This window comes from Lycorma delicatula, chromosome 1 (assembly GCF_047948215.1).
Source record: "Lycorma delicatula isolate Av1 chromosome 1, ASM4794821v1, whole genome shotgun sequence".
NCBI classification, from domain to species: domain Eukaryota; kingdom Metazoa; phylum Arthropoda; class Insecta; order Hemiptera; family Fulgoridae; genus Lycorma; species Lycorma delicatula.
In genome coordinates, this window is record NC_134455.1 from 127,964,156 (window position 1) to 127,976,681 (window position 12,526).

The following is a 12,526-nucleotide window of genomic DNA, read 5'->3' on the forward strand; positions in this document are numbered from 1 at the left end:
TTCAATTGTTTAGTTCAATAAATATGTAATCACAACATTTTACTTCAGAATAAATAAAAATAAATGTCCCTCAGTTCTACTATATCTACTATCTTTGAATAACATAAACATAGTTTTATCAGTTTTATAAAACATTAGTTACAGGAATGTTTTTACAAGTTAAATTTTGTTTTATTTATTAATGTGTTATTAATGAATTAAAAAAAAAACCAATCTTCTGATGATGTCCAGCCTGGAGTTGTCATAGAAAAGGATGACATCTCTGACAGGCATACCCTGTCTTATGTTTTGGTAGGCAGCTTTTGTTGACTATAGCAGTTGGCAATAATATACCACATTCATCATACGTTGATAGCGGAGAAACTCAATGAGTAAAACTCTCCTAGAGTCAAAAAAAACCATTGTAAGAACTTTTCTGGCTGACAGACTGGTTTTGGCTTTTACTGGGCAGCCCTCATTCTTTCTTTATCACTCCTTACTCATCATTTTTGACTCCAGAGTGTAATGATGGACCCATGTCTAATCACATGTGATGATGCACCCCAAAAAAATCATCCCCTTCTTGCCAAAATCAATTCAGAAATCTCACAGATCTCCAACCTGACCTGTTTTAAATTTTTGGTAAACAACCCTAATTTTTCTAAAGTCAAGATGATCAGATGATAATGGATTGAGCACTCTCATAGCTGATACCCACTTCTGATACAATTTCTTCGCTGATACAACAGCGAACTGGCAGATCACCTTCGATAAGCTCTTGAACAGCACAGATGTTTTCAGCTGTGAGACTTGACCTTGGTGTTAAGACCAATGTTTCATCTCCTCCTTATTATTTTGTAAAAGTAAATAAATATATAATCTGTACAATTCTCTTACTCATTGTAAAATAAATGTATAATCTGTACAATTCTCTTACTCATTGTAAAATAAATGAATTTGTCTATATTCAGCTAGCCTTGTTAACAGCTGATATTTTATATTAATAATGTAACAATGTAACTATTTCTGTATTGTTCAGTCTAAATTCAACGCTCATTATCAACATATACACTTTCATTAAGTCATACATTCAGTAACAATGTAATAAAATTCATGGAACATTAAAGATTATATACATATATAAACGAATAAATGTTTCAATCTATTATTATTTGAACCGGCAAATTAACATTAGAATAATGGAACCAAGATGGTTTGTTATTTAATGAACATTTGTGCGTCGATCATGACTTTCATTTTCTACACTTCTCGCCCATCCTTAAATTGTCTGACCCATGTGTACATCGGTTCTGGGACAGTGTAGCATCCCCAAACTGTACCTTTAAACAAGTTAAAATTTTCACGGGTTTAACGCCTTCATTAGTTAATAACTTTATGATTATATGTTGCACAACAGAAGACGGAACCTCTTGATCACTCATGGCTGTACTGACAACAGAACAGAGCTAAGGAGCAAACCAAGCTGGTTCCCCTCTCTAACACACCAAACATTAACACCCCCACTGTGTCATCCAGCTCGAAACTGCTTTAGAATAACAAAATTACCATTTAAATTTGATTCACACATCATACATATGATGTTTGATATAGATGTTTGTGCAATCCACAAGTTATATAAACAAATACTGAAAGACTAATTTTTTTTAACACTGATAATTGTCCAAGTAAGGAAGAGAATAGTTAAATGATTAAGTCAGCGCTTCACAATAAAACATTAAAACAGTCAAAAGAAGTTTGCATAAAAGGTTATTGTAACAGACATCTACCAAAGATTATAAATATTGAAGCAGTCCAACAATCATAATTGTACAAAAGATACTGGAATCAGAAAAAAATAAATAGACCCAGTTACAGACAGCAAAATGTTTAATTTTCCATAAAGAGAAACAATTTATTTCAATTAAAGAAATTTAGAAACATTTTTAAAAGTACTGATGTTTACTTTTAAGTTTTCAATTTTGTTTTACATGATGAAAGTGGTAATTTATTTTGTTTTTACAAAACAGTATTACATTAAATAACCATTAAAAAATGGAAATGAACTGACTGAAAAATAAATATAATATACATGTATTATATACACATAAATAAAAAATTGATATTAAAAAACAAAATGCACAATAGAAAAACAAATATAAATTTTTTTAGTATCCATTTACAGACTTGAGTACAGTGAAACTGAAATTTACAGATCAAGACCTAAGAACCTTTTTCACACAAAAGTAAGCAAAGATACCATATTCAAGTAATCAAATTTGAAATTTATTCAGGAGCAAACATGGATATTGCTCCATAATTGAGTTACAATGAATTCACGATTATGTTTTAAGAAATTAAAAACCAAAGTGAAAACAAACAAAATGGAATAAACAAAATATTTAAAAAATTAAACTTAAAAAAGTAGATCATAATCTAACAAATTTTTGTACACATTTAATTTAATAGTTGTAGAGTAAAGAAATTTCCATATGATAATTTTTGTAAACATTGTTACAAATCAATCAGATAGAACTTGATTACAAATATTATTTTTAATTTGTATACAAGTAAAAAATTATCTACACCTTCACTATAACACATCTTCAACACTGTCATACTGTCTTCTGCATATACACGCTTAGAGCTGGTGTGACTGTAGTCACATCTGTGAAATTTGATCACATCGTTCGCCTTACAGCTACTACAGTGTAAACATGTCTAGACAAGACATTGGATAACTTTGCCGAATTTTTCCCTAAAATATTATGGATGTTAGTCCCTAATTTAAATTTCCGACGCAATGCTGCATAACAGATACAATCCACAAGTACATGAGTCTCCACAATATGGGGCAGTGCTACATTATGTAAAAGTGTTTTTTGTGGATGAAGTTTAAAAGTGGCCAGACAAATGTGACTCGTGAAGAAAGAGCAGGACGCCATCAACCTCCATCACAGACAAGATTCAAGAAACGGTTCTGGCAAATAGGAAAGTTATCATTGTGCCACAAGCTTGTGGATCACTGGACCAAGGGCAATGACAAGGGAGGTAACTACGCAGATAAATGATATGTAAATGATGAACTCCTATCTTTGAGAAATAAATCATAGTGTAGATAATTTTTGGCTAACCTTCATATAATATTTATAAATGGTTATATAAAAACAAAAAATTATATGACACACAACAAATTATAGATCATACACTACAAAATTATTGATAAAATCAATAATTCTTTACTTTAAAATGACTTCAGATAGTAGAATGCTGTCTGACAAAAAAAGAAAACATTTCTAATAAGTAGTTAATAAAAAAAATGCTTATTTATTTATTATAGCAAAACTCCTAGAAATATCTTAAAAGCATCTTAGTTGATTATATCTATGTACACGGAAGCATGCAAACACATCATGAGTACTGCCTTCACAATTTTCAAAATTTGGGTGAATAAGAAGTTTTTTTTTAATAAGTGCCTGTTTGTAGGTTTCTTTTCTAAACAACAAACATAATCTTGACATTAACTTAAAAATCTAAATAAAACTTCAAACAAAATACAAGAAATACTGATCTTCTTTCTCATTCATACAAATAAAAATTAACTCGTAAACCTAAATGTTTACTTAAAAAAATTTAACGTAATTTATTTTAGTATTAAATAGGTACAAATAAATTAATTTACATAATGATCTGTATTTAAAATCACAATATTTCACAAATTTATTATGATGTATTAGAATGATTATATAATTTAAAATAAATCTGCTTCTAATCAAAGGATTTCCTATATTTTTCACTTTTAATTAGTAATTTTAAAACTTTTTTTTAATATTACCTCATGTTTCCTTGATGAATCCTGTAAAGCTTTCAGCTGATAAAGTTGATCATCGGGTCTAACATGGCCTCTATCAACGGCATCAACAGCTGACCAAAAAAAAAACATTGTTGCTTGATCATCACTGGATAATGCTAGTTCAATAGATAATGAAAACAACCACTTACGAATACATAAACAAGTAGCACTGGCTGTACTGTAATTTTGTATGTAAATATGATGTGGTATTTCACAAGCTTGCAACTTCCGTTCTGAAAAAAAGTTTCAAGGAGGTAAAAAGATTTAGACTAATAAAAATAATCTTCCAGTAAAAAAAGGAAGAATTGACAAATAAACACACACTACAACACTTCTAAAAATTAAATATAATTAGTCAAATTTCAACTTACCAAAATTATACTCAACAATTTCAAACAGGTAAAAATACAATGCTGTATTATTTGACATTCTGATTTTATCAACTACAGCAGCATATACTTGATCTGCACTGGAGTTTTTACGTACAGTCACTGTCACTACCTCTCTATCCGGCAGTAAGACCTTCAAATCTACTGGAGACACATTACCCTAAAAAGAACAGAAAAACATTATTACACTTTTGAACATAATGGAAAATGTTTAACATATGATTTAAAATTCCAACAATATAGAATCCACCTCTTGCTCTTTCAAATAACTGATAAAAACATATTAACAGAAATTCCTGCACTTCCTTTTCCTGAGATTCCTTATCTTGTTCAAGACCGTACCCAGAAAATGCAATGTTCAAGATTTTTGAAGTAAAACATGCAATTTTTTTGTTTTTTTAAAGACACATACAAGTACATAATGATTTCTTTCTACAAAGAAATTGAACTCTCTACAAAAAAACCCTGATTATGATGTGGCTAGTGCCCATGCCTTGTAGCACTAACATAGTGGGGAGTTTCTTTAGCAGCTTTCTCTACTGCCATGTACCTTCTACATTCATCCATCAATTCTAATATATATTCTGTTATTCAGACTCTTCTACAAACTGTTCCTTTTCTACCTATGAAAAATTCTGAACTTGGACTTACAGCTTTTAGCAGACTTCTTTTTTAACGCATAATAACTTATGATGAAACTTGGATTCATCATTATGAGTCAGGATCCAAACATCAGTGCACGGAATAGAAACATCTGAATTCAACCATCAGGAAAAAATTCAAAGCCTACATGTCTGTTGGTAAAGTGATGCTAAACGTGTTTTTGGACTATAAAGTTCTAATTTATAGCACTTATTTAGAGGAACCATGTGCAATCAACAATGAGTACTGTTGTGACACGGTAGAAAATAGAGAATAAAATCTGCAGTAAGGAAGAAATGTCATGTTCTCTCTCCAAAGGCATAATTCTTCTGCATGAAATGCTCACCCCCATACTCAAATACAAGGGATGCTACTAAAAGATTGGGTCAGGAGGAGCTGCTACATCTGCCTCAGGAGCGCCTACATCAGTCCTGATCTCACACATCAGATTTTTTTGTCAGACCAAGCTTGGAAAAAATGAGCAGCTTAAGAATATAGTACAAGAATTGCTTAAGACACAAAAGTGAACAATTCTCTACTACTGGAATAAGAAAGCTCACAGAAAGATGAGACACGTGCCTAAGTATAGCTGAAAACTAGGTTGAAAGGTAGTGTTAAGTTGCACTGTCATTGAATAAACAATAATTTTTATAGTCGTCTGTCTCTATATATTGAACAACCCTTGTACACATATGAACATAATATTTTCATAATACGTTCAAAATTTAAAAACAACCCAAAATGGCTGACAACGAGAAATGATTAGTTACTGGGAATATTTTTAAAAATCAAAGGATGTAAAATATTTTTAATTTTAGGAGACAACCTGGCTGTATATAGCAATGCGTAACGTAGGAGGGGGCGGGTGCGACCGGAACGTACTAGTCGGGTTTCTTCCCCGACAGGATTGGGATGTATATAGCAATGCACTAAAATGATCTGCACATCACCGTAATACAATGATGACAAAGATTTTTCAAATTGTCTATATAAACCACAAAATTGTCAATTTCAAATTGTTTTTTATAATTAATACTTAGTTACAAAAGAATCATTAGAAAAATGTTCTCAAAACAGAAAAAGAATCACCAAAATTGACGCATTTAACAAAAAACCTAGAAATACATTTCCTTTAAATAAATAAAAAATATATTTACATATCAATCAGAAAATTCCTTTTTTTAAATCTACTAATAATATTTAGAAAAAATCATTAACCAATATCCCCCATAGCATCTAAATAGAAATAAGTATAATAATTTGATCAATTCCATAAAATAGTAAAATATTTTAAGTTTTAATAACTGCTAAATTGAATAAAAAATCTATTATTGTATTTTTTAAGTACAAACAGTATAAGAAGTCAGGTTAATAATCAGTATTTCCTCAAACTTTGAAGATAAAAAGTGGGAAAAATTCTTCTTTTATCACAGTCCTAAAAAAGCTTTCACAAAATGAATTCATGGCTAAATGTTACTTCAATTAGAGCTCAACTTTGAACAAAGTAATCTCAGTAGAATATTGATCTCATATTAAGTATAAAAGAATCTGATGATGAATCCGATAAAGAACTCAAATCAAATGATTTAATGAAAACCTCATCTGAACTGAAATACTTCAACTGAACTTTTACCTGTTGATCATCAGTATCTGTAAGGAACTCTTGCATGATGTCACTTTCAGCAATAACTCTAACTGCACACACCTTTTCTAGATATTGTTCTAAACCACGACGACGAGCATCCAACTGTTGTTCACTTAACCTGATTGAAATAAGCAAAACAACATTAATGTAATATCTTATTTTAATAAACATTATTTAACATAAGAACATGATTTATATTTGAATCTGAATATAGAAGAGATGGAGAAGATACTATTATTTAATGACTGATGAGTAGGTTAGTCTCTGCCACAGTGGAATTCCAATATTGCCTATATCAATTAGCAGTGCTAGCACAACTAAAACTATACACACTATTTCAGTGACCATCAAGTCTGTAACAGCTAGTGTATTTATTTATACAATTTTATTCAGTAATTTTTTTTATTTCATTACAATGCACATATTTTTTGCGTAGTGTGCATCACACCAGTGATTGCAATATTTACCATATAGGCTTAATTAAAATTTACCAAAGTTGCTAAGTCAAAAGATATAATACTTTGAATAACCATGAAAATAGTACACATATATATAAACTGAATACATGTTATAAATATGAATTGAGATACAAGCATCTATTGATGCCAGAACTGTTTGAAATAACATGAAGAAATGTGTAACACAATTCATGTTCAGGTAATACACATTTCTAACATAATATTGTGTATTTTAATTTAAATAAGATTATTTTTTATTATCATCCATATATTTCTCAATAAAATGCATATACTAACACAAATAGAAAAGAAATCAAATTGGATACATTGTGTAATTGTATTGTAATTCTATAACATGGAAAAATAATCCTTTCATGCATTATGCAAGTTACACATTGCACAATATAACAAAACAGACATGAAAATAATGAAAATTAAAATTATATTAAAACTGTACAGTACACAAAAAACCAATTTCAAGCAAAATACAAACAACCAGACATGAATACAAAAGACAACTAGGTTATTCCATGTAATAACCAAATGATAGAATACGATATAAATAATTCAACAACAAAAAAATTCAACAATGTAGAAATTTACATACAAATTTATATGTAGATTTCAGAAACATGTTTATAGACCACAATATTAAAATAAAAATAAAAATAAAAATTAATACCTTCAACAAACAAGATTACGTTATACTGTTATGATTAGTTTTTTCAGTGATAATCTTGAGTTATCCATATAATTTTTAAATAATAAAAGTTTATTACTTCACTAATATAGTCAGCCATATACATTTTAATTAAAAACCAATGAAATTAACTATTTTGAAAGTAAATTAAAAATCAAATGGGATTTATCACTAAACAATATTAAAATATCTAACACAATAAATATCAAATAACTACAATTTTAAAAATCTGTAATAACGCCAACACTTTTAATTAATTCAATTTTCCTGCAGCAACAAAGACAACTTCATGTTAAATTTAGAGCTAAGGTTATAAGTCTCGATCCAACTGAGAGAATAGGTGAAGATTTACTATTAACCCCACTCATGTCACTAGGTTCCATGGGCGAGATTCTTCTCAGTACAATTTCAAATTTTACCAAAATCTTATTATTCTTCACAAATGGAAAGACACAATCACTAGGATGCAAAAAATTAATGAAAAGCTCATTTTTGCTGTCACGTTATCTTTAATTACAACCAACCACCATTTATTGTTATTAACACGACACAAGAAGTCAATTCATTTTATTAAACCAAAGTGATTTTTTTTTTAAATATTTACTACTATAAATTCACCTGATCTTGAAATAATTCCCAATTGTTATAAATTTATTTTTGGGGATAAAGAGGAAATATTCTTTTATTTTTTTTTTTTTTTTGATTTCCAGCATTTTCAAACGAACAATTTTTTTGACTGTTTTTTAACTGTGAAACAAGTTTCTTTTTGTTTTTTTTTTTAACAGAAAAACAATGTACTGTGCTCTAAATAATCAACAGTTACACAAAATTATTGGAAATTATTTAATTTTTTTAATACACAATAATTAGGTAAAGGATTATGCAGCAATTCACCCAGTAGCGATGGAACTTTGTCTTGTACCAGTAAAGAATAATTTTCTGAGAAATCACTTAAAACAACTGCTTCTGTCTGTAATAGGTGGAATTTTAATCTTTTAAAAATTCAAACTTAAACTAAAATGAAGTGATGCTCTGCAACATTTATAACATTTAAATTTTCATTTTCTAACTTCTAAATTTTTTTTAGTCTGAAAGCTGCTCATAGTTAGCAAGTCAAATCAACCGAGATCAATTGCTTACATTTCATTGCATCACTGATAAAATAACATGCTTTTTAAAAAAATTTTCTATAGAAAATATTTAGGCAAAAAAATGTTCAAGAAATTTTTTTCTGCTGAAAAACCTGCATAGATCATTAATCTAATAAGCATGCTTCTTGTGTTAGTCATATGTCATCATTTTATGCAACTCCTATCCTAATGTTTGATCAAAAACACAGACTGTTAGCTTAAAATTCTGAAGAATGATATAAGCAGGTCAACTGTGGATGTTAGTTCCAGAGTTATGACCACTGTCAGTCAGGAGGACAGATCAGACTTACAACATATGAATTTGATTCTGGCTGTCATCATGATATTTATAAAACATACTTTCAACAGTGTACCACAATGTTTTACAATTTTCTAGCTGCTGAAAAGATGTGGCATCAATCCCATACATGAGGAAGATCATCCAGTGTTACCTCTTCAATGTCACCGATGGGTAGTTCCACCAAGGGAGAGGTGTGGATCATGATGAGTTGTGATGTTACACAGGATTCAGTGTCGGCCAACACTGGAACATCACTTGTGACAAAGTCCTGTCCATCATATCCCCTAAAGGGGCAGCCCTGACCGGGTTTGCTTACAACTTGACAGTGGTTGTGATGCCATGTCAGAACAGGTGGTATTGGGTACTGGGAATAAGGCGATAAATATTATTGTTTCGTACCTACAAGAGATCAGGCTTCAGCTTTTGCCAAGTTGGCCCGAGTGGTCAGGGTCTTTGTTAGACAGAAACTGATCCTGATTCTGTTCAGGGTCAGAACCACTGCCCCAGTGTAGGCTACTGGCTAGGAACGGAGGGGGTGGTGTAGCGACCGGACACGCTACGAGGTGGGATCTTCTCCCCTCGGGGGGGGAATTGAGATGTCCCAATGTAGCGAAATACCTTACGATATAATCTGATAAAAATACCACGTTCCAGACACATGACCAGTGTCAGAGAAGTTCAAAAAGATGGCAGCCTTCATCGGTTTGATTGATGTGGAGGGGTCCCTTCACATCAAAGCAGACAGTTTTGTCATGGGTAGTCCTCTCAAAAGTGTTGTACAGAACACCAGTCTGTCTGTCACATTGTAAAGGGGAAGAACCCAGGCAATTATTAATCGGGTACTCAGGGCTATCTCCCTTTGGGTATGCTGCAGTTACAGGACTGCCTCAAACAAAGCCGCCTGGATAGTGGCTGGACTTGCATCCCTGGACCTCCTAGTTTCAAAGAGGGAGATGTTACAAGGGGCAAATCCAGCAGATGTGGAGGCATTGCTTGTCCGCAATTGGCAAGAGAAATGGGATCAGTTGACAAAGGATAAATGGATTTACAGACTAATCCCAAACTTCAAGAAATGGCTGAACTGCAAGCATAGGGAACTGGGGTATGAGTTGACTCAGTTCCTAACCGATAATGGTTCCTTTAAAGCATACTGATACAAGCAGCCATTGAGACCTCCAAGGAGCATGACTATTGCTGAAAGGAGGATACCACAAAACACACTGAGTTTTGAGAATGATAGGATCCTGCAACACAGGGAAGCACACCTGAGAGATTTCAGCATGCTTTCTCCAGATTGCAATCATGGAAGCTATGCTGCAAACCAAATAGGTGTGGCAAGCACTGTTGAAGATGTTGGTCATGATTATCTGCACAAAGATAGGCAGAAGTATGATGGTGAATTCTCCCAGATTTTCCCTTGGGGTGGTGTTCGTATTTCAACTAAGTTCAACCCCAAGAACTAAACTAAAAGAAATTATTCAAAGATACTTATAATAATTTTAACTACGATTAAAACACATATAAATAGTAAGTATTTCTTTTAAAGAAATGGCACATTTATCACATTACTTTTTTTTTAAATGGCACAGTTTTCTTTTTAATTCAGATATGTCTGTTATTTCATTTATTTCTTAAATTTACTAGTAGTACCCTTAGCTTCAAACTTAGTAAACTAAAAAAAATATGCAAAAATCTTATATGGTTGTTATTTTAATAAATAAAAACTTAGGACTATTAAGGAATTAACTTCAGTAACACATACGTAAATGGCCACTTTCCAGGTAATTTTGGAAAATTAAATCCAACAAACTCCTTTTTTAAATTTAGATGTAAATTTGAAAACTCTCTATACCTTCTCGAACACAAATGCCGACCAGCCATATATATATTAAATACCTGGAAAAAAAATGTATTATATACAAGCTATTGGCCAAAGAACTAGTTTAAAATACACCAATGTTATCACCAGATACACAAACAACTTAATGGCAAGTTACACAGCCAGAGCCTTTTCTCATTCAAACATATGCATTTCCGGGCAAGTGAAATATATATAGCAAAAGTCAACATAACTCCAAATAATCACTATCAATCATCATTTGAGGTAAATATAGTTAAAACATAATTTCTTCACCTATCAATTCCTCTCTAACAATTTCTGGATGGTGTGTTTTTTAAACCATTAAAGGTTGCACTACAAAAGTCAAAAGGGAGAGAATCAATCCCAAAGGAGAATTAATTTGGCTAAAATTAACAGATGGATAATCACTGTCTACATGATTTTTTGTAGGCAATTATAAACAACTTTAAACATTTTACGATGTCAATAAATAGACTGGTTTTTTTTGGCAGCCAAAGTGACCATACTGTAAAGTTACTAGTAAAGATATGGTTATATGATTTATATTAGGTATTAATATTTTTAGTCTATTGTTGCCATATGAGACGTAAACAAACTTCATGAAACGAGGTTTTTTTGCGCCTTACAAAAATGAGTGATATTAATTATGAGCAACGTTGTGCAATCAATTTTTCTGTTAAAACTCTGTGAGAATGCTACTGAACTTTTTCAAAATTGAAAAGAGCATATGGAGATGACGCTTTGTCAGGGGCCCTAGTGCTTAGTGGTTTAAAGCATTTTCAGGTGGCTGGGTATCAGTTGTGGACAATCCACACTCTAGAAGACTGTTAACATCAAAAAGTGACAATGTTAAGCAAATCAGAGACTTGATATGGTACGACCGGCGATTAACTGTCAGAATGACTGCAGAATAATTGAATTTGAACTATACCACAGTTTATCAAATTTACACAAACGAATTTGACATGAAAAAAGTTTGTGCAAGATTAGTCCCAAAAAAACTCGCTGTTGAACAGAAAAACAACAGGGTGGAAGTGTGCCGCAATCTTCTAGGATGAAATGAAACTAAACCTGATTTTCTAAAAAAAAATGTTATTACTGGTGATGAATCTTGCATATTTGAATACAACCCAGAAATGAAACACCAGAGCAAGGAGTGGCACACTTCAAACTCACCACGTCCAAAAAAAGCAAAAATAAGCAAATCAAAACCATGCTAATTTGTTTCTTCAATAGTAATGGCATTATCCATAAGGAGTTATTGCCTACAGGACAGACTGTAAATCAATATGTTTACTGAGAATTCTTGAAAGACTGTGGAAAAGAGTTTCCTGCATGAAAACAGCCATCAAAAATAATTGCATGCTGCATCATGACAATGCCTTATCTCATTGCACTCTCAATTAATGAGTTTTTGGCAAAGATAAACATTCTGTAGTTCCTCAACCACCTTATTCACCTGACTTGAGTCCCTGCGACTTTTTCCTGTTCCCGACTTTAAAAAAACAGCTCAAAGCGCACCATTTTGCAACAATATAACCATAAAAAAAGTGACCGACCATCTGAAGGAT

General features: G+C 31.6%; 1 protein-coding gene across 6 annotated transcripts in view; it reads right to left on the minus strand.

Annotated features, from left to right (window-relative positions):
• Snx27 (sorting nexin 27) overlaps positions 1-12,526 on the minus strand; it is a 93,331-nt gene that overhangs the window by 64,469 nt on the left and 16,336 nt on the right. For all 6 annotated transcript variants that reach the window (XR_012755773.1, XR_012755774.1, XR_012755776.1 and 3 more), the window contains exons 4-7: positions 10,857-10,990; positions 6,494-6,623; positions 4,201-4,378; positions 3,812-4,062 (exon numbers count right to left, since the gene is read on the minus strand). Coding sequence is in view for 2 of the 6 variants with exons in the window: in XM_075360773.1 (XP_075216888.1) it covers positions 3,812-4,062; positions 4,201-4,378; positions 6,494-6,623; positions 10,857-10,990 (693 nt within the window). In the remaining 4 variants the exon portion in view is untranslated. The remainder of the gene's footprint in view (positions 1-3,811; positions 4,063-4,200; positions 4,379-6,493; positions 6,624-10,856; positions 10,991-12,526) is intronic.